This window comes from Vanellus vanellus (genome assembly GCF_965231255.1).
Source record: "Vanellus vanellus genome assembly, chromosome: 1".
Taxonomy (NCBI): domain Eukaryota; kingdom Metazoa; phylum Chordata; class Aves; order Charadriiformes; family Charadriidae; genus Vanellus; species Vanellus vanellus.
In genome coordinates, this window is record NC_138905.1 from 19,278,792 (window position 1) to 19,302,875 (window position 24,084).

A 24,084-nucleotide genomic window follows, 5' to 3' on the forward strand; every position below is an offset into this window, starting at 1 on the left:
CAAGGCCGGGCCAGGCAGTGGGCCTGACTCACGGGGCCCAAGGCCAGGCAGGGCAGGGCTGTGGGGAGCTGGGGACCGGCCCTGCTGCGGCCTTGCTAGGGCAGGGGATGGTGGCCCTGGGGTGGAATGGGGTCCTGGGCTGTGGGCACGGTGTGCCAGACAGGGACAGTGAGGCCTATTGTAGCCCTCATGGCCCTGACATAAATTTGTCTTTCAATACTGTACTTCAGCCATGGTTTTCTTTTTTTTTTTTTTTTTGGGAAAATGCAGCACATCAAATGTGTCGGTTTTGACCTGAGATTGCATAAGAATTCACGAAATGACATTGCCATGTCCTACAACCATAGGATCAGTATGAATTACTTTTTTAAGTAGTGTATCAAATAGGAAAATTTATTTAGAAGTGGGTTCATATACATAAATGCCTTGCTTACACATTTCTTTATACAGCCTCGGCTTGATTTTTCAAGCCTTTTCTGGTCTGGAATTCCTCTTTGTACCAATTCTATTTGAGAATTGCTTTCAGAAACTTAAATCTTGAAGTTTATTTTTACTGAACTTTGGTTTTACATTTATTTTTCTGTTATGTTTTTAGTAGTAAGATATAGGGGAAATGATTCATAATTATACAACAAAATATTAAGCAATTACGTACAACAGCAATATCAGGTGCAATAAGTTAGGGCATTAGTCTTATCTGGGAAAAAAAGAAATCTCAAAATGGGTTCTGAATGTATCTTGAATCTCCACAGACTCTATTTTCTTTCCTGTGCAACTATTTAGAAGAGTAGGATCTATCTTAATTAAAATTTACTGCTTATTTCAGAATGGAAGGGCTGAAAGCTGTTTTCCTATCCTCCTAATGTCTGTGCTGTTTATGTGCTTGAGATGGCTAAGTGGTAGTCTGAAAATTGCAATAAGATTAGTAATTACTAAGGGGACATAATGTACTGTTTCATTGTGGTGGAACTCTGAAAATACTTAAACTAACTCTTAAAAAGAGAAGGCATTAATCATGTGGGTTTGCTTTTTTTTATTATTATTCATAAGTTTTACTTAACTGGGTTCTACACTGAGTTTTCCATCATAAAATGAGCATTAAAAACACATCTTTTGAGCCAAATTTCTTCTTTTATACCACTAAAATCCAAAATCACTCCTTTTAAGGTTGGGAAGCTACAGAGGTCCCATGGTAAGGTTGATTCCAGCCAAATACAGCTCTGAACCTGTAATGAAGTAAACCTCTGCAAAAGTTTTGAGTTTTGAAAAATTTGGTATGCTGCTTTTTAGTTTACTATGGGTTACACCAGTAAAGTAGGATTATCCAAATTAGTTACTTTTTGTTTCAGACAGTGACGTTGGCCCTGTCTTCTTCTACTGACAGCATAATCATACCCTCAAGAAAAACTGGTAAAGACTATTTATCAGGTTTTCTAACTGTACTAGCATGACGAATTGCTTTGTGTAGTCTGTTACTTAAACAACCACAACGTTTGTTTCAATAGAAAGATACAAAGTCCTAAATGATAAATGAAGCATCTTGGAAACAAATGCTTTCGATGTCAATGACTTTAGCAACAAAAAAGGGAAATATTTCCAAGAACATATTCTATTGAAAAATTGAAATGCCCTTGTATTGCATAAATTAATATCGAAACAATGTTCTTATTTGATAGTTATTCTGAAGTTGTGCTGATTCATTTGAACAGTCTTTTCCCATTCTTAGTTACAGAAGCTGAGCCAATTCTGGTCTGTTACTTTAGATTACAGATGTTTGTTTTGTTGTTTTTTTTCAGAAGCTTTGTTGTAGTTGCTCTTTCTTATTTTATACTAGTTGGATTTCCACAAATTTTGCTATTTAGCTTATAAGTGAGTGTGGTTCTTTGGGGCAAACCAATTCCTTGCCATAATCTCGCTCATTCTAAACTAAAATTGAAAAAGAAAAGGTAATAGGACTGTCTAAAAGTGGTTGATGTTCAGTGTAAGAGATCTTCTTTCAGGACATTTTCTTTGGGAAAGGACATATAAAAAAATTCAAATTCCACTTAAATATATGCTTTTTATTTTTTTAATTGAAATATGTTTAAATATTTGTTATTCAAGTTAGTGTCAAACTGCAAATCATGAGCGACACTAAGGACTTAAATTCCCCCTTTTTTCATTAGGAATTGTCAATGTTCAGCCCTGCTCAGGAGTTGGCATGGCTCTGTTGTCAGAAAGACTTCAGTATTGTAATAGAAAACTACTGAATATATTCCTATGATCTGATTTTGAAACAACTCCTGCATTGTGTTCACTGACAAAAGAGTATCTGAATCTAGCCAAGATTTTTAATAATATCTAACTTGATGCATTTTGAACTAAAAGAGTTTGTGTTGCTAGGCATCAAATTGGTGATGCATGGAAAAATTGTTCACTGGAACTATAATATAAGCCTGCATGTACAATTCAGAAGTAGATTTTCTGGATGAGCATGAAATCTAAAACCATGAAAAGAAGACTCATATATTTAGATCAAGTTTTATTTTCATTGTACCCACCGATACCATGAGTTCATCATCTGATTTTATTTTTTTAAATTAATTTGAAGGAAAGTCTTCAGCTTTTCAGCATGAATAAATTAAAAATCCATAATATCTATAATGTGCTTGCTGTAATCATTGTAGATAAGGCAGATTTTATTTTCTATTAGAGAACAGCAATATTTTCCTCCACAGAAAATTAAAATATTATCGCAAGTACTGTCCATGTAATACAAAAGCATTTGCTATTTGAGGGTTTTACCTATGACAGACAATGCAGACCTTTCAAAAGCTTTATTCTTTCATAGAATCATAGAATGGTTTGGATTGGAAGGGACCTTAAAGATCATCTAGCTCTAATTTCCCTGCCATGGAGAGACTCGAACCCACACCTTCCATTAGACCAGGTTACTGAAATCCCCATCCAACCTGCTCTTGAACACCTCCAGGGATGGGGCGTTCACAATTTCCCTGGGCAACCTGCTCCAGTGCCTCACTAGCCTCACAGGAAAGAAATTCTTCCTAATATCTAATCTAAATCTACCCTCTTTCAGTTTAAAACTGTTACCCCTCATCCTATCACTACACTCCCTGATAAAGAGTCCCTCTCCATCTTTCCTGTAAGCACCTTCTAAGTACTAGAAGGCTGCTATAAGGTGTCCCCGGAGTCTTCTCTTCTCCAGGCTGAACAACCCCAGCTCTCTCAGCCTCTCCTCAGAGGAGAGGTGCTCCAGCCCTTGCATCATCTTCATGGCCCTCCTCTGGACCTGTTCCAACAGGTCCATGTCCTTCTTACCTTGAGGGCTCCAGAGCTGGACACAGTACTCCAGGTGGGGTCTCACCGGAGTGTAGCAGAGGGTCAGAGTCACCTCCCTCGACTTGCTGGCCACGCTTCTTTTGATGCAGTTTAGAGACCAGGATGTCATGTGGGTTAATGTCAAATGCTTTGCAGAAGTACCAGGTGGATGATGTCAGTTGCTCTTCCCTTATCCACCAACGCTGTAACCCCATTGCAGAGACCACCAAATTTGCCAGACACAATTTGCCTTTAGTTGGCCACCGCCAATCACCTCCTTATTTTCCATGTGCATTAGCATAGTTTCCAAGAGGATCTGCTCCATGATCTTGCCGGGCACTGAGGTGAGACTGACTGGCCTGTAGTTCCCTGAGTCTTCCTTCTTTCCCGTTTTAAAAAGGGGGAGTATGTTTCCCCTTTTCCAGTCGGCAGGAACCTCACCAAACTGCCATGATTTCTCAAATATGATGGATAGTGACTTAGCAACTTCATCCAGTTCCCTCAGGACCCACGGGTGCATCTTATGAGGTCCCATGGATTTGTGCACCTTCAGGTTCCTCAGATGAACCTGGTCTTCTACAGTGGGCAGTACCTCATTTTCCCAGTCCCTGCCTTTGCCTTCTGCACTTGCTGGTGAAGACTGAAGCAAAGAAGTCGTTGAGTACCTCAGCCTTGTCCATGTCCTGGGTCTCCCATTTCCTTCCAGAGACAGCCTACATTTCCCTAGTCTTCGTTTTCTTGCTGACATACCTGTAGAAGCTTTTCTTGTTGTCCCTGTTGGCCCTGGCCAGATTTACCTCTTTCTGGGCTTTAGCTTTCTTAACTTGATTCTTGGCTTCTCGGACAATTTCTTTGTATTTCTCCCAGGCTACCCATCCTTGATTCCACCCTCTGTAGGCTTCCTTTTTCTCTTTGAGTTTGTCCAAGAGCTCCTTGTTCATCCTTGCAGGCCTCCTGGTAATTTTGCCTGACTTCCTCTTTGTTGGGATGCATCACTCCTGAGGTTGGAGGAGGTGATCCTTGAATATTAGGCAGCTTTCTTGGGCCCCTCTCCCCTCCAGGGCTTTATCCCATGGTTCTCTGCCAAGCAGATCCCTAAAGAGGCCAAAGTCTGCTCTCCTGAAGTCCAGGGTAGTGAGCTTGTTGTGCACCCTCCTTACTGCCCTAAGGATCTCAAACTCCACCATCTCATGGTCACTGCAGCCAAGGCTGCCCTTGAGCTTCATGTTCCTCACCAGCCCCTCCTTGTTGGTGAGAACATGGTCCAGCATAGCACTTCTCCTTGTTGGCTCTTCTACCACCTGGAGAAGGAAGTTAGCATCAATGCATTCCAGGAACATCCTGGATTGCTTATGCCCTGCTGTGTTGTCCCTCCAACAGGTATCGGGGTGGTTGAAGTCCCCCATGAGGACTAGGGCTTTTGAATGTGAGGTTGCTCCTATCTGTCTATAGAGGGCCTCGTCCTCTCAGTATTCCTGGTCAGGTGACCTGTAGCAGACCCCCACTGTAATTTTACCTGTCCCTGCCCTGCCATAAACTCTCCGTTGGCTCCTCATCCATCCCCAGGCAGAGCTCCATGCACTCCAGCTGGTCCTTCACGTAAAGGGCGACACCCCCTCCCCCTCTGCCCTGCCTGTCCTTCCTAAAAAGCCTGTATCCTTCCATTCCAACACTCCAGTCATAGGAGCCACCCCACCATGTCTCTGTGATGCTGACAAGATCATAGCCCTGCAGGCATGTACTCTTTATCTCCTCTCCATGCTGTGAACGTTTTTATGGAGGCATTCAAGTTTGGCTCCGATGGAGCTGACTTATTGGCCCGAGTGGGTGGAATTCCTTTGTGCTGCACTCCAGGTGCTCCCCTGCTGACCTGTGACCCTTCTCCAGGCTCTGGGCATCTTTTGCTGGCACTGACATCAAACTGGTAGGAGTCAGACGGATTGCAGTTCCCCTCTCCCAGCAACTCTAGTTTAAAGTCCTCTTCACAAGCTTGGCAAGCCTTGGACCGAAGATGCTCTTCCTCTTCTCTGACAGATGGACCCCGTCAGCCCCCAGTAGACCTATTTCTCAAAGCGAGTCCCAAGGTGTAAGTAGCCAAAGCCCTGGCTGTGGCACAAGTCCTATAGCCATTTCTTGACTCGACAGATTCAACTGGCCTTTTCAAACCCCTTCCCTTTGACCAGGAGGATTGATGAGAAAACTGCCTGCACTTCAGAGTCCTTTACCACTGTTCCCAGGGCTCTGTAATCCTTCTCGATGCTCCTTTCAGCAATGGCATATAGTTGACAGAGGGCTCTTAGTAATACACATAAAAAATGCCATTTACTTTTACACTTTTCAATAACACACTCTTTTCTTTCAAGAATGTAAGTACTAAAGAACTTTTAAAAATATAATAGTTTTACCTTGAGCTATTTCCTGTGCCATTTGCTAAATATGTGTACCTGAACTCACTGATTCCTGCAGACTTCCATGAAAGTCTCACAGGGAACAGTGTCAGAACTGATCACGATGGGACTTCATTGAGAAAATAGCAAGGTAGGTGTTGAGTGCAGCAATTACTGCAAACAAGTCCTTGGGTGCAAGCTAGAAGACAAATGCCAAATCCTGTTGTATTTGGAATTTTACTGATTGTGAGGGCTTTTGTTTTTGGTTTAGTTTGACTTACTTAATTCAGACTCCTGGAGCTTTCCATTTTCCTGAAAGAATTCCATATAGAAACATGTGCACTTGCAGTGGGAGAGAGAGGGGACATATCAATTGGCATTTTAAGAACGTGGCGCAACACTATAGAAGAGCATTAAAGAACCTGAACTTTTTCTCTGTTTAGTAACCAGATGTTGGCAACACAAAAATCAAATAACATCCAGTGATGTCTTAATTGCTAAGATAAACTTATAAAATAAATATATATAAAATATAAAGTATTTTTATATATAAAATATATATTAAAACAATTGCAACTACAAAGAAATACCCACTCATTTACTTGGAAAACTGGATGATGGTAACTCCGAAATAATCTTTATTCTTGATCCATAAAATAATAAAAAATGACTTTTTTTTTTTTTTTCTTGGAAGAAAGCCTTTCAGAAAAGGCTAGAATGAATCAGAGTTCTGTGATGATGCTTGCCTTCCTCCCCCCCCCCCCCCCCCCCCAAGATTATTTAATTCTGGTTGGAAGGTGAATTGCTTTGTATACTGCGAGTACATAAATACGATCTACTGAAAATATGGAGGCTTTCTGACTGTTCCATAGACTGTGGCTCTTAATCTCTCAACTGGAAATGCTCCAGTGAAACTCCACTTGTTGCTGCCTTGAGATTTTTTCTCTGTGCTTGGGAGTGTAGAGTGTTCAGACGCTTACAGATGAATGGCCTTTTTTTCATTAATATCTTTGAAAGCGGTCACTATGTCAACTTCCCTGAAAATGAAAGGTATCCTAATTCTTGATACTTCATACTTAAAAAAAGTATGTTCCTTTTGTGCCATCATTTTGTACCTTACATTTCTAGATTAAATTGTTAGAAAGCAAAAATAGCATAAATGTCATCTGAGTAAAGTACTCCTGTAGACTTACTCTCTACTTCATGAGAGACAGAGCTTTACAACAGGATGACTCTCTGACTCTCTCTGGACATGGGCCTCCATAACCTTAACTAATACTTCTCATGCTTTACGGCCATCTAAAGCCAAGTAACAGTGGATGTACACAATGTTGCAGTACTCAATGTACTCGCAATCTTGGCACCCTGTGACACAAGGGAGTATTTATTCATATATGTGGGAAGAGCTGCTGCAGTTCTACAATAATTTTTAGTTTTCTTCTGTTATAGAAACAAGAATGGCAACAGAGAAATGATCTTTAAAAAAAAAAAATCTGTGAAATATTTCAAAAATCTTTCCAATTTTCCCTTATTTTTAATAGCTGCACAGAATTCCTTGAAAGGTAGTGTGACTTTATCTTTGTATAGCAATTGCTGTCATATTTAGGTATCCTATTCTTTTAAGTTCATCAAAAAAATGAGGTCACTATGCCTGGAAGAAATTATCATCTCTAAACAAAATAAACAGCTGAAAACAATCATAAAAAACAAATAATCCAGCTGGTTTGAAATGAACCTATGCAGAACTAAAACTGGACAGGTCCAAAATCAGAAAAGATTATCTATAGGCATTTTATTGATAGTCAGTGCTTGCATACCCTAGCAAGCTTTTTGTTTCACAAATTATCTTGATGTAAAGCTTCATTGTTCTTTTTTCTCGGAATATAGTCCTTATTCACCTTCCCTGTGCTGTAAAACTGGTTCCTTTCCTCTGAAATGGGGGTTTTATATAATGATCCACCTGGATTATATGATTTACCATATATTTAATGAAAGTAACAATAGTATAAAGACTTACAGATAGTGGAGAATACGGCAACCCATGCTCTCAGGAACACTTACACATATATTTATGCTTCCACTTTTTCGTTGATTTCCATTCAATTCCTGTTCTCAATGCAGGACCGTAATCATGATGTTCAAATACCTAAGGGGTCAAGATCTAAGTACACTTCTGATTATGTCTTTTTTGCATGATCTACTAAGACAGCTGTATTCCTTGGAAGCAATACATCTCCTGCAACCCAGAATGAAATATATTAGTGATGGGGGAAAAAATAATGGGTTTTTTTTTTTTTTTTTTCAGTTCAACATGTTTTAGTGTGGCTGGATTTCCCTTGTCCTTATCTAGAAAATCATGTGCCACTCTTTCTTACTAAACCTATCCTTTGTAGTCCAAGATTTCAGAGGAAACAAAATAAAAATCAGCATACAAAAGAATAAATACTCTCATCAGTGTGTTTATCCTAAGATGTTTTTATTAACAGAGATGGTGGAAAAGAGTAGAAACCCAGGACTGACTGTAGCTCATAAGTCTAGTTGCCAGCAGCCATGAAACACTATGGTGATAGTGTTCACTATCGTGGATATCATATCTGTATTTATAAATGCCTAATGTATATTACTTATATATATGTCATATATTTGCATGAAGTTGTAGAATACCTTGTTCCATATTCATCTTCAAGATCCTCAGTTTTACCATGTTGTAATTCACTGCAGTGTAGGAGTCACAGCAAGATAAAATTTAGGTGGTTTGGCAGTGAACCAGTGACAATGCTGTTGACAGCCTACAATATTTTGCTATTCTGACAGTTTCAAAACAGTATCTGCACGGTAGGAAGCATTGTAAGCTGGTTCTTAGAAGAATATATTGGGTAAACTTGTATTCTGAATGGAAAAAACACAGTATATGGAAATACCATTACACTTTTAGAGTTAAATTAAATGCCATTCATATATGTTTCAGGGGGTTTTGTGTTTTGTTTTGTTTTGTTGTTTTTTTTTTCTCAATTTTGATGTTAAAATAGATTTAAAATTTCTCCTTTTTTCTTGTTCTTTTTTAATATTTCAACAGCGTGAAAATAATTTACTGTTAATATCATTTAAACTGCATGACCTTTTTTATAAATACAATACTGCATTTGTTCCAATCTTATTTTTTATGAACACAAAATATAGTAAGCTTGTGATTTGAAGATATATTTCTGCACCTATTCATTTGAAGGTTTCCAGTTGATTGTCTACAAAGACAAAATCCAATAGAAATTATATTTACTACTATACCATAAAATCCAGAAATTATATGTTATACAAAGTGATAGCTGTTGTTGTTTTTTTTTTTTCCGTCTTACTAGACATTGAAATTCAATAATGTATCTTTCTTGCTTGTAAAAGATAGTATTTTGGTACACTAGTAGCCTACTATTTGTTGTGCCAGAGGAATTGCATCATTTGAAATGTGTAACATTTACTGCAGACTAATATTCCTCATAAAATATTTTTTTGTTTTGCCCCTCTGAGCACGGTCACAATTCAGGATTAGGTGGTGTGGATTTCCTTAGTATTCAGGGAAAGCTATATTGGAGAAGTCAATAAAAAGCAAACAATATTACTGAGCTAACAGGGCAGTGCCATTTTACTGTCATTTGCAGGATGGTTACATAATAAATTTGGTAAAAGACAAAAGACCAGCTACTTCAGATACGAGTCAGGTAGAGACTGAATTGCCATTTAGTTTAGATGAGGCAAGAGCCAAAGGACTGACAATCTGGTCAAACACGGGCGTACTTTGAAAGACTTTTTGTTTCAGAAACAATACGCAAAGCAGTTAAGACTTCATTATATTCATGGACACATGGGGTAGTGGTTTGGGTTTTTTTTGTTTTCCATATACTTTATCATTTCTTTTCTGAAAGTATGTAAAGAGCACACCATTTAAATTGCATTACTGCGAAAGCAGATTGTTCCCTTACTTAGCCGACATAAGTAAGAGTAACCTGTGTGACCTCAGCTCTCTGGCTTTTATGGAACAATAATCATTTTCTGACAGAACCAGTTTGCAGGGTTTTCATATGTCCACCACAAAGAAAAATTGTATGTCATCTCGGTTTTATTATATCCATCAGCTGGCTGCCCATTTGTTATGGAGTGTCTGCTGTGACATAGGGCCGTGACTCTATTCGGCTGTAATAGATTGCCTGTAGTGCATTCAGTGACTCTGGTACCTGTTGCTGGTTCTTTTTCCAGGTCAACTGGCTGCAGGTACATGTGAGATTGTTACTTTGGACAGAGATAGCAGTCAGCCCCGAAGGACTATAGCCCGACAAACAGCTCGCTGTGCATGTAAAAAAGGACAGATTGCCGGTACAACAAGAGCAAGGCCAGCCTGTGTTGATGGTAAGAAGCAAAGATCTATTCAATCAGTTTCTGCCAATACAAGAGTGGTGTAAACTGGTAGTGTCTCATAAAAAAATAAAAGCTTGATAGAAGAAATTTTCATGTGTCCCAACTAACAATGGCAATACCATTGAAATTCCTCAAAAGGTTATTACTGGCTAATAGTATAGATATTTCAGTAACACTTTTTTAATTGGAATTTTCACTTTTGTTTTAGCTTGATGTGCAGTTGAATGTTAAGGGCATGATGCTGTTGTATTTTGCATGTGATGATAGCATCAGCAGTGGAATGGCATTCTTTTTTCCCTTACTTTTTATTCCTAATAACATTAAAAAACCACTCCAAAAGAGCCTCAGAGGTTTTATGCCACTGGGAAGCTAATGTGACTGCTCCTGTGTGATACTTAAAGTTGTTGAAGAAAACACCGATACTATAGTTGGGATATTATATCTGAATATACCTCATGTGCAGCATTCCTTCTCTCCTTAAAATGAGGATTCTGTATGACTGACTGCAGATGCAGTGACAGCATGCAGCTGGAAAACTGCTGACATACAGGGAGGTATGAAAATATTTCACTTTGAAATTATTTTTTGAGACAAATGGATTTCTGTGTTACAGCTAAATAAGACGTTAACAATGGGCCAATCTTCAAGACAGGTCTGCCAGTGCAAGGCTATTAGCAAGTATTCATATTAAAAATAAAATTGGAGACCTATTGAAAATAGTTGATGCAAAATGTTATGTTTTGATCTAGGCTCAGCTAACAAAAGTAAAAAGATGCTTATGTATAGAACTATAATAAATTCACAGATTGCCTTTGAATACTGACTGGTTTGAGTCCTCAAATAAAAATATTGCTGAGAACACCCTACTGTTGCCTCAGGATTTAGTCTTACCAGTCATTATCAAAGAAGACAGCGCAAAGGAGATTTCAGAGCCTACCCACAAAGCTAAATATAGAACATCATGCACATTCTATTTTTGCATTTTCCTTTCGCTGTTTTTGGTACTCTGTAAGAGTTTCTTAGCTGTCTCTTTCGTAATGTGATACTATATCCAGTAATTCTCTTCTTTCCTGTTTTATTGTAAGATCATAAGACTTAATTGCTGAAGAAAGGAATGATTTTATTGTGTCATTTCTAGCTGTAACTTTAGCAAAAATACTTGTTAGCCATTAAAAAAATCAACATATATTTCTTATTTTAAAACAGCAAAGTTCTAAGGGCAAATAGGAGTTTTGCATCATCTGATGGGAGCTAAACATAATTTTTCCTGAGTCAGTTATGGACTGTGGTGAGATCCATTTGCTTTAACTTGGGTATCCAAAGTTAGTTGTCTAACCTAGTAACTCCAGTTTTATTTAAACCCAATGGAGAGCAAAAGGTACCTTCTCAGAGTAATTTATCTTATCCTGAGTGCATAAGATAAATCAGATGTAGCACTCTGGTACTCATGGTTTCCCTGCCTTGCCTTAAGATACCTGTGGTGATGAGACTTAAGATACCAGAATGTACGTGTCAATAAGAAGACATGACTAAACCTCATCCTCCAATTGCTATATTAGCTTGATTTCCAAGTATGGAAGATTTGAGGTCATTTAACATTTGAAAATATTTTTATTTATTTTATTGGGAACTCATGAAGAAGGGCTATTTCAAATTCTGCTTTTGCTTTCAATGTGCATGATCATTATTTCGTGAAAACAGAGAACTGGATGACAGGATTTATGGTTAGGTATTGTGTAATCAGAAAGTGTTCTTTATGTAATATTTCACTCTTGAAAAATAAGTGGGAAGTTCATCAGTTGAAAATAGCTTCCCATTAACTTATGTGTCCACGTATTATCATTCATTTTTTAAAGCTTTTCTACACAGTTCTAATAAGATCTAATAACACGGTTCTTTTTTTTTTTTTTTGAAATATTTATAGTTAGGATGTCAAGCCCTTTGCTAAGAATGATGACTGCAAGATGCACAAGTCATGCTACTTTGCTTTCCTGGACACTGTTAGTGAAGTTTTGTGATCAAAGCTCAAAAAGGTTAATGATATCTAAAACTGTATATCAAGTTCTCAAATTAAAAAGAAGGCACAAGCCAAATCTTTGATCTGCAGGTTTTATTCCTGAATGAAGTTAAAAAATAGGGTTTTACATACCATAAACACAATTATATCAAAAAGAATAAATGAGCACTTTATCTTATCTCTAATATTCTGCTTGCAAATAATGCTGGCAGATAAATGGGCCATTGACTAACAAATATCAATCTGTGAATTTACCAGGTACATAGTTTAAAGAATACATACTGACTTTTTCTGTACTGTTTCTATTCTTTCCTAGAATAAAGTGTTTCAAACACAGCTACAAAATGCTTTCTTCTGGACATGACATCTACATAAAACTATATCTGAGAAAAGCTAGGTTTTTTTCTGATATTAAGTCAAATACTGCTGGTTTAGGAATGCAACAACCAAATTATTTTTTTTTCTCTGATAAAGAAGGGTATTTTCACCTATGGAAATCTTCCATCTGGCAGACATCCCATTCACTTTTTTCTTATAAATCTTATTTTCCAAACAAATAAATAAATCCTTCTCTGAGCTTTCTTAAATTGGACATAGAGTGTGCTTTTGCAAATTTTCTTTATATTATAGTTGACGTTAAGAATGTAATTGATATTTGGGTTTTAATTTCTGCTATCAAAAAGAAAAAAATCTCATTGGGCAGTGTTTGTTTTTCTTGTTGTTTTTTTTTTTTTTTTTTTCATGTCAGTTTGCTTTCCAAAGATTTGGTTATTTTAATTTTATTCTTCATACAGTCTTGATTTTGAAGTAAAGGTACCAGGATTAGACCTTAGACCTTTAATAATTAATGCAAAGTCATTTGTGAAGGAAGCAGGCATAGTAAACATGACCTGCTAATCTATTACCAAGAAAAATTAGCTAACAATTGTGTTACAGTTTCTGTCAAGGGAGCGTTTTAAAGATTCAATACCAAAGCTGGTAATTTTACAACCTTAAAATGCATCATGTTGTACCTGGCTACCATTTGTTCATTGTTTAATGGAGAAAAGTGCCTTAGAAGATATGCAGTTATGCTGTATATTTCCTGGAGCTCTGAAATGCAAGTGTCAATTATTGCAGCAAAAAGAGAGTAAGTAGTTTAAGGGCTCTTAAACCTCACAAGCATTGTCTGAGATTGCACTTGTCAACGTAGCTGTTAGAGTAAGTCCTGAGTTGATTACCAAAATCCACTCTGATTTCCACTGCTACATCAGCTAAGGTGTTTTCCTAAGAAATGACAGACAGTATATGTCAGATAGATAAAACTGGAATTCTTAAAAATGAAAATGCAACGTTTAGGGCTTGGTCTGAGCAGAGCAGAAGAGCAGAGATTTTATTGAAATGTTTCCCTGTGATGGAGAGTGCTGATTTACTCTTTATTTTTTTCTAGCAGTCTTTAAGTACGGGAGATTGTTAATGTAATCTGAAAAAATAGCATCAATATTCATCCTGATTTCAAGCTTGATTTAGTGTTGATTGCTTCATTCCTAGACCCACAAAGTCATAATGTATATTTGGGATGTTTGGTTGTGATGTACTTTTTATTCATGAATGTAGGTTTTGTGATATCATGACAGTAGTTTTCCTGCACTTTTAGTTATATTATTTACAACTAGCAGTCCCTAGTCCCTTTTTTGAGATCAAAATCCATAGCAATGACCTCAGTTGCATTACTTTGATAAGATACTATATTTCAATATAGCATCTGGTTTATCACCAGAGTAATTTCCCTGTGTGTCAGTCAAGCTTCATCAGTTTTTTCAAGCTGCAGCCTGTGAGAGATTGGAAGATAGCAATTATTCTCTATTTTTGTCCAGTACCTTCGCTAATTTAAACTTGTTTTAAAGCAAGTGACAAAAAGTCTTTGATAACAGTTCATGTACATGTGCATCCATGGTTTGAGTTCTTTCACAAGAAGTTTATCTATCTGAAAATAAAATTTGCTATGCCAAAGCATTTCATAGAATACAAGTATATTAACCTGAGAAGAGTGGGATAATCATTTAAGTGTGATAGATTGTGTGATAGATTAAGTGTGATAGATTCCAGTAATTCTGTCCAATACATATTTATAGCTCAAAAATAAACAACAATTTTCTCCAGAAAATAGAAACAGTTGATGAGAGGAAAAGTGGTATGAGAAAAGTGGTTTAGTTGCTTAAGAAAATTAAGATGGCAATCTTCAAATTGCTTACCTGAATTCTGTGATTAGAGATTCTGCTGTGGGTTTGAGTTCTGGCTGCTTTTATGTCCAAAAAGTGCTACGAGAAATCTCAGGACATTGATCCTGGTATCCAAAGTTCCTAAATTTGGTATAGCTGGAGCTCAGGTAATTGAATTCAAAATGTTCAGAGAATTTATGTTGTGAATCAAAGTCTTCTTTTTTCTTTTTTTTTTTTTTTATTTTTTAAAAGTTTTAATCAAGTGTTTGTTTTTTTTTTTGTGAGCATTGTAACAATACTATTTTCTATAGAATCTTAGTGGATATAATTTGTTCATACATTATGATTAACATGCTTTTCAGTTGGCATTGATTGATTTTGTTTAACACAGAAACTCAGGATCCACAAGGATGCCACATTAGTTTAGATCAATAATTCCCCGCTCTTCTCATTATCTCTAGGAGTCTATGGGGAGGTGTAGGGGTCAGAACTGATCATTAATAGAATCCTAGGTCACGCACTTGAAACAAGACTGCCTAATACCTGGAAAGGTTCATCATTCTAAAGTGTCTTATCCATACTAGGGGGAAAAAAAAGAGGACAGGGAGGTAAGTTAGGTTTCCTCTCCTGACTGAGAATCCACAACAGGAATAACCAAAAATGTGACAAAAAAGCAACCAATCAATGAAAAAAGAAAACCAACCAAAACCTGCTTAGGAAGGTAACAAGCAGATCAATAACTACCCTAAAAGAATATTTTCATCAAGAACAATAGTTAAGGGATTCACTATGTTATGAAGTGTCTGGTACCTAAACTCAAATAACTGCGGCCCCACCTCAAGTGCTTGTGTGCAGTTTTGGGTACCTCAATATAAGAAAGACGTCAGGACAAGGGTCCAGAGGAGGGCGACCAAGATGATGAAGGGTCTTGAGAGCAAGGCTTATGAGGAGCAGCTGAGGTCACTTGGCTTGGTTGGCTTAGAGAAGGCTAAGTAGAGACCTCATCCCAGTCTACAACTACCTGAAGGTGGGCAGCGGAGGGAGAGGTGCTGATCTCCTCTCTCTGGTGACCAGCAATATTGCATGAGGAAATGGTGTGAAGCTGCATCAGGGGAAGTTCAGATTGGACACTAGGAAAAGGTTTTTCAGTGAGAGAGTGGTTGGTCACTGGAACAGGCTCCCCAGGGAAGTGGTCATGGCACTGAGCCTGTCAGAGTTCAAGGTCTTAGTCATATGGTTTACTTTTAGGTAGTCCTGAGAGGAGCAGGGAGTTGGACTCGATGATTCTTAGGGGTCCCTTCCAACTTTAGGTATTCCATGATTCTATGATTCTGTGATTGGATGTGGCATAAAGATCCAGACCAAGATTTTCCATAATGTTAATGTTTTCCACAGAATAATTCATCTGTTAGCAGTCAGGTAGCAGAGAGTACTGGATGCAGGTAGAAATGCGTTTATTGGTTCTCAGGCTGAGTAAATTTTGGTGTTGTTGTGGTTTTTTTTGTTTTTTTTTTTTTGTTTTGTTTTGTTTTTTTTTTTTTAGAGATCAGCTGCTTCCTAATGGCAAGTACTTCTATAGATCTCCTTCCATGATCTAAGAAAGTTTATGGAGTAACAAATCAGGGATGTAGCAGAATTATGTTTAAATAATTATGTAGTGAATTGGCAGATTATTTTCTATAAGATTCTGAAGAATTATACACCACAGACTGAGAGGAAACACTTTGGATATATAAGGGAAATCGATCTGGGATAAGAGTAAATAAAATGTAATTGAAGATAAAATACTTTTCTAATCCTTGTGCCTATAACAAAGTGAACAAACTGGAATTACTTTTCACTCATACACATCCTTCTTTGAGGTTAAACCAAGCATCAATACACCATTTCAGGTTAAGTGATGTCTGCCTTTCTAAATGATAGTGCAGGGAAATATTTAGGAAAGCAGAATTTAATTATGTGATTTGGAAGGTGGCCAGGAACCAGGGGTTAACACTGGTACTGTTGCAAAGAGTGCTGAGAGAACTTTAATTGCCTCTAATGCTTACTGCCTTGCTTTCACATTTCATCTGCAAGACAACACCTTCAGCCTCCCGGTGTTTCATTGGACGCATTAGTTCGTCAATGCTAACAGCTTCGTTTCCTTTAGTTCCTTGGCGCTCCAAAGCAGTCACCCATGGAGTCTAATCCTCTTTCATCTACGTGCTCTGATGGCAGGTTCGGCACAGAAAAATGGTTGGAGGTTATGTGACATTAGATTGTGGAACAATTTTCTAAGGGAGTGGCTAGAAGCCTAATTACTACAGTCATTTTAAATTGAACTGGACAAAATACTAGAGAACATATTATGCATTAGCATAAGTAGGCACTGCGTCACTGGATAGAGTATTCTGTGCTTGATTTCTTGCAGCAGAGCACTACCAGCAACCACAGCAGTCTGATTGCAGTCTGATTCATTAGCTAACTTCAGGCAATAGGTCAACACGAGGTTCTTAAATTCAGGAGTTTGGTCACTCTAAGCTCCCTCTGTGGACAGTGATATGAGATGGGCATGCCAGAGGTCACGTAGTGTCAATATCAGAATCGCCTTCTGAAAGCTTCTCTCTTTTTCTCTCTTATGGGATTGAAGAGAAGATAGGATGACTAGCAGAGTAGGTTTTCTGCTTGAATGTGATGTGTGTGAACACTTCAGGCCATCAGCTGCTCACATTGCCTTCTGGAAACGCCACTGTCTTCACTGATCAGAAGCAGTTTAAGGAAAAAAATGTAACATGTTCATACTACCCCCTCTGCTTGTCATCCTACGTTCCAGTTATCCCTAGAAGAGGGGGAAAAGAGAAACTTTCAAAACCATTCATGTGTGAAGGTGGGCTTCTATCAGGGCAACGTGTTTGTTTCCAGTGAGCGCAAGAGAATATAGAGAGATGAGCCTTTGAAATGCCTCTACCATCAATGGGGGAGAGAAAACTATAGCTGAATGACACTTCTGGCACTATATGAAAGCAGTCGGGTCAAGGAGTACTTCCCCTCCCGCCCCTAAATAATCTCATTAACCACAGAGAACTGTATATGGAGAACAATATGTTTCATAAAAGTGAACCAAGAAAGATTATAATGTGGTTAGAAATGGCATTTTAAAGCTATATACCGCTTTATTTTTAGCTTACCTTAGATTTAATATCTGTGATGATAGATGATGTGTCAGAAGACTCCTAGAAAATGTTAGAATTGATTGCTAAATTAGTGACAACATTAATAGCACTGCTACATACAGCACCTGGAACAGGGTAGTTAATGCTAGGCATTTTCATATGCCTCTTTCAGAATACTCTGCACAGGGCTGATTGAGAGAAAATACCCTCTTTGAAGACAGAACGTTAGAAAGCTCCCTATTCAAGGTGATGCAAAGAAGCTGGGTTTCCCCTGCTGTCTAGGTCATGTATCATAAATAAGCTTTGGTATGACTGTATCTTTTATTTGCATAACTTGTTTTGCTTATGTCTTACTGTTGTATTATTTCTATGATATCATAGGCATGCAAGGTGCTTCATAAGCAAGTTTCATACAGCCCTAGACTGAAAGCACTTGCAGTCTAATGACAGGCTGAGTCCTTGTTTGTACAGCTATACAGGGAAATAAGGATATGTAGATGCTTCCTTTTGTTAATTGTCCAGATTGTGGGGAGTAGGGTAGGGAGGAAAGCCCTCCAAACTTCTTTGTGCTCTCAAATGAGATGGAAGTGGGAAAGTGAAATTTCCATCCACTTGTTTCAGAGTGTTTCTTTGAGAGTTTCAGTCTTTTCTCTAGCATCCTTCCTGGGAGGATGTACACAGAGGACTTCTACCCTTGCTCATCCCTTTACAGAGGGCAAGGTTAAGCCCCAACTGATTGTGAAGGAAGAGGATATACAACTAGTCAAGGTGAGACCCCAAGGATTGAGTGGAGAGAAATGAAAAGGAGTGAAGGAAAGAATTGTCTCCCCTTAAAGGAGGGAGAGAGAGGATCAGATCTAGGCTGTAGTCAGCAAGAAAAAAAGTGGTATTGCAAAAGCAAATGTGACTTTGACTTGGTGCAAAACAGGGTCATTTACTGTGAAAAAGACTCTCATTTGAAGGGAAAGTGGCACATATGACAAGAAGGGAGCAGAACACATGAAATAAGGAGATGCAGTACAAAACTCAGGTAAGCCGGAAGGTGATAAGAATTTTCTTGTCCTTTCCATATTTTCTAAACCATACAAAAAGTACCTTCTTTTTATTGTTCATTCTGTGAGCTCCCATGCTAAATTCATCTTACATAAAGAAAGAAATTAAGCTGGCAGTTACCAGCCTCCCTGAGTCAGACTCACCTTCCAGCCAATTCATTCCCACTTCCTTCCCTGAACCTCTTCCCCTCACAGCAATCAATAAAGAATTTTTTTTCACCCCAGAAGGTTAAACAGAATTGGACAATACCTTTGATGGGCTATGTGTTAACTAGGAGGCATCTAAGCAGCTACTGCTGTACCTCACCAGGGCACTCAGCACAGACCCACATCCAGACTCTCTCCGTTGCCCTGCACAATGTAAATCTCCTCCAACCCACACATAGCGTTCCCACATAGCTCCCCGCTAGCATTTGCTGGTTCAGTGACTTGTGGAGGAGAAGATATGGAGCGCAGGACCAAAAGAAGGGAAGCAGCCAAAGAGCTGTGGGGTGGTATTGCTGAAGTGGTGCATTCTATTCTGGTGCTACTTGATATAGAGTGGTTGGAAAGAGCTGGAAGAGGGAACAGCAAAACCCAAAGACATTGGAGAGAGTGGGCCAAGGCAGTTTAGAATGAAGTCAGCCTGGAGGCTAGAAGTTCCTCACCTCAACAAAGAGAAGATGTAGCAGTCTAGACCGTGCCTCACAATGGAGAAATAAATTCTAATTTGGAGTTTGAGGTAAAAAAAAAAGAAAAACTCTATGAATTGCTTTTTCTTCAGTTGTAATAGGATGTTTTCATGCACTGACTAGTACTGGCATTACAATAACAATAACCAATGGGAAAAAAATCACCTGTTTTCTATCCAATTATCACTTTTAATACTTTCCTTTATTACTGTTTTGCTGTTTAGATTTGAAATATCTCCTTTAACAGCCCTACATAATTGGAAGACTCTGTCCTCCTGACCTTGAGAATAATCAGCTTTTTTATATGTATATGTTTTTAAACTTTACTATTTCAGGTACATGCAATCGAAATTAAAAGATTTTAAGAACAAACTCTTTTTGGTAACATAGATGTCTTCTAGGTAGACGAGCAAACATTTTAAACTTCAGCCTTCAGCTTTGCATGCATTACTGAGTTTTTAATTTTGCTAAGCATGAAACATTGAGTGTTTGCTAAGGATACTGACCAATTCTGACCAACTTTTTAAAAGTAAGTAGTTACCCTAGGCTTAGTATTTGCATTCTTTATTTAACAGCCTTAGGTCAGAATACTTCAATTTCTACATAAGTATAAAGCCGGGGAAATGACAACTTTGGATTGTGGAAAAGAAGGTTGGAGCACTGAATCATAGAATTGTTTTGGTTGGAACAGACCTTTAAGATCATCAAGTCCAACCATTAACCTAGCCAGTTTTTTACCCAGCGAAACATACACCCATCCAGGCCATGAGCAGCTGTTTTCTCCAGGAGAATGCAGTGGCAAATGGTGTCAACAGCTTTACTAAAGTCTAGATAAGCAACATCCACAGCCTTTCCCTTGTCCACTAAATGGGTCACCTTATCTAGAAGGAGATCAGGTTAGTGAAGCAGGACCTGCTTTTCATAAACCCATGCTGACTGGGCCTGATCACCTGGTCGTCCTGTCTGTGCCTTGGAATGGCACTCAAGATGGTCTGCTCCATAACCTTTCACGGCACTGAGGTCAGATTGACAGGCTTGTAGTTCCCCAAATCCTCCTTGTGGCCATTCTTGTAGATGGGCATCACATTTGCTAAACTCCAGTCAACTGGCACCTCCCCAGTTAGCCAGGACTGCTGATAAATGGTGGAAAGTGGCTTGGCGAGCACTTGCACTGACATGTCCTCCCTCTGTTTTACTATGTGATCATGTGGGGGTGCTGCCTGGTGGGGTCCCTCTAGAAGGGCCTGTTGCCTGTCTGAAGAGCATCAGCAATTTGTGCCCAGCTGGAGTTTAAGCTTCCTTGGTAAGATTAATAATGTTTCCTACAAAGCTGCTGGAACCCAATTTTAACGTGATAAGACTTTGTGAAACTGCACCAGGAATGCACCATGTTTTAGCTAATAATATTAGGGCTTTTTCTGCACCTTTCATCTCAGAGGACCTAAAAAAACTCCCACAGGTGTCTTTTTGTCTCTTTTAATCTGTATTTTTGTACAGTCTGTATCTGAAGTTCAGATTTTCAAATGCAGACAGCTTGGTTAGTAATTTCAGTTTGAATGCTGGCAGCTCTCTATTGAAGTGGTCAGCAGCAAGCAGATAAACTGCTGAAGCATACTAGCCTCACAATTTTAGGGCAGGAGGAGCTTTGGGTTTAGAACAGTGGGGTAGCTCTTCACTGTTAGGGAAATAGTATTATACTTTTAGTACCAGATTTCCTGAAGAGCAATTCTTAGACTCTTTACGCAAAAGAACTAGGTTTTGTAATTTTGCACCTCTGAAGTAGAAGTCTCAGTCTCTATGAATATTTTAAGTACCTGACCTTTGTTCATTTTTATTCAAATCAGAATTTAATTATTTTGTTTTTCAGCATCATACACTAAAAAGTGCTGTGTTGGTGCTGGCTTCGTTTACCAGTGGTGTGAACTGAATTATCAGCATTTGTTGGCAGCATCAGGTACTGATCTGGCACATTTTGGTGTATTCTTAGAGTAGCATAGAGTCCAGCTAGTTTTGAACCTCTTTGCACATTATAGAACCCTTTGTTTTATGCACTTAGAAACAAAATGGATACGCTGGGTGTCGTGCTGCCTTCAGTTCTGTAGGTACTTTACACAGCATAATATTTTATTTTGTGGTAACTGCATGGTGTTTTCCAGATTTACCTCTATGTTAATTTTCTATATAAACATAGTTTTATGTATAAATATATGGTAAATAAAAAATCCTTTTGTATTACTATTAGTATGGGGCATTAGAGGGAATAAATTTGGAGCTGAAGGCCAAACCACAAAACTCTTCCTCAGCAATTAGTGCTACAAAATTACTTGCCTGGTCAAGGATGACTTTGCAAGTAAAAAAGTCTCTAAGAGAGAAACCAGACAGTACTTACTGTACAAAGCAACCTATGAGTTGTAATTGTCCTAAGCTGTTAATTATACCCATGAGTGTAGTTTCCGGGACAAGCCAGAGGACTCAAGTCAGGTTTAAACCAGTGTAAGAGGCCATCCATCCATTACAACGGCTAAACTGATTTATTATGAATTAAGTGGTGCCAGTTCTTTGTGTAGGAAATTCTAAAACGACATTGTGTCCAGTGTGCAAACAAAGATTATGGAAAGGTTTCTGTACTTGAAGTAGTTTTTGCTTCTCTTTCAGATATTGACGACTATATCTGGAACATGAACATAAGTTTGGATCCTATTATAGAATTAATAAAAAAGCCTACTCAGACAGAGAGACATGATTCCTATCTTGAGATTCTTATAATTTAAGGTTCACATACTTGAACCTCTTAGTCAAATTAAGAATGCTACTGAAGCTAATGAACCTGTTTCCTTGAATTTGAATTTACTGGATCAGTACTCTTTTGGATAGATAGGTATAATAAAAAATTGATGGAATCAAGGCAGTAACAAGCTTCCCGTAAGAAAGAAATTTGGAGAAGAGGCTCAGATTCATGTATAAAATAAGTTGAATTCTGAAGTTCTTTGTATTACTGGTTTCCATTTATTAGCTTTTTATGACAATTACTTCAAATAGTGTACTTTTCACTGTAAAGAAATAATCTACTGCAGGCTTTTTATTTGGAATAGGGAGTTTTACATGAAAAACATTAATATGTGTGCACACCTATGAAACCTTGGGTCACTTCTGGATCCAATGGTCTGGATAAATTTGAATGAAAACCATAAACCAAAATCAGAAAAAAATGCTCTTTCAACTGTGGGATTAATGAAACTTTGTTTCCTCTGGGGATGTGACCTTCACCTCTGTATCCCTGTGACACACTTCTTACTCTTCCAAGTTCACAATAGTTTGTTTCTGAAGTCATATTTCATTCAGACACAGTATTTCTTTCTCCCTCGTTGTGTGTGTTTTTGTCTGTTCTAGAAAAACACCAAAGTTAACTGATGAAATTCTTGCTTTTCATAGCTTTTCATATAGACACACCTTTCACGGAGTAATTTAGGCTATGTAATACCATGGAATGAGCCACATGGAGTGGCTTTTGGCATACAGGTGAAATGGACTGCACATGGGAGATGCTGCAAATGGCAGTTTGCAATCTGTTGGTTCATGTAAAAAGAGATTGCATAAAATAAGCACATAAAAAGACTCAAGATAAGGGTTTTTTTAAGATGCAGTATACAAAAGTGAACACTGGAGGAATGATGATAATTTAATTTTATTATACAAACTGGTGTTTATAATCTTACAAAGCTGCATTTCCAACTTTACTTTTAGCTTGAAAAAATTTTACCTTGAACCTCATGGTTTGAAAAAAGTTAATAGTCTTGCTTACACTGTAATTCTGAATCATCCCATTGAATTCTGCATGCACAGTTTTCTCAGAGCGTGTCTGTACGTCAGTTGAAAGATTTGGGTTGTAGCTTCTGTGATATCCTTAACTTTGCATGGGGTATCAAGCCGAAAAGTTTAGATTCTGGCCCAGATGAAGTTGTAGCTGAAAATATTCTCTTTCAGTTCTAATGCTAAGGAAAACTTGAAATAATATTTCTTATTCGGTTCACGTTTTAGAAAAAAAAATATGAAGAAAATATATGACATAAAAATATATTTTGAATTTAATTTATTTACTGTCAGGTTTGACAAAGATTGCACAATATTCTAAAATTTTTTTCTCCGGTTTTGGTTTCAATCAAATAGTTGAAATTTTCTGAATTGATTCTGGTTCTCTGAACTGACAAACAATTGAATAAGATATTTGAGTCTAAACGATAAATTACAAAAAGTTTGTGTATAGTAATATCATAAGCACAGGATATCTATTATGAAAATATATCAGGGTAGATATATACACATGATAAGCATAAAGAAAATATTAAGGTAAACAGATTGAAATTACAGCAGTATAAAATGCTTGTGATGTCTGTGAAAATGAGGTTAAAGAAAATTATGAGAATATTAGTTAGTAATATATAAAATTGAATTTATATTGGTACACTTTTTATCATTGGAATTAAGATGGGGGGCCGTTTTGTCCTACTAGACTGCACCCTTATGATGTAAAGCCAAAAACCCTTGAACAGTCTTTAAAAGATTTTACCAGCTGCAAAAAAACCCATATTTTTTTTAGTTATTCATGAGAATAGGGTAGACACTCCTTTCCCTGTTTTTTCCCTACCCCTTGCCTGCCTGGATTTGAACAGTAAAGGCTTCTGCAGAATACTGGAGCATGCCTTCTACAAAGCTATTTGTATCCCAGATTTGTTGAGTCTAAATACTGTATGATATCAGCTAGAAAATGGGCCCTGGTGTTCGGCAATCTGTAGCCTTGTGATAACCATCTGTGTCCATAATACTTCCATTAATAGGATGTACTATCCTCATAGCAGAATTTCATTATGCTGCAGAGGCA

The 24,084-nt window shown here is 37.9% G+C and overlaps 1 protein-coding gene across 1 annotated transcript in view; it reads left to right on the forward strand.

The window, feature by feature from the left end:
- Positions 1-24,084, forward strand: part of TAFA5 (TAFA chemokine like family member 5) — a gene marked incomplete at its 3' end in the record, with an annotated part of 414,395 nt that overhangs the window by 234,000 nt on the left and 156,311 nt on the right. The window contains exon 2 of the mRNA XM_082487711.1: positions 9,954-10,103. Within this exon, the coding sequence (XP_082343837.1) occupies positions 9,954-10,103 (150 nt within the window). The remainder of the gene's footprint in view (positions 1-9,953; positions 10,104-24,084) is intronic.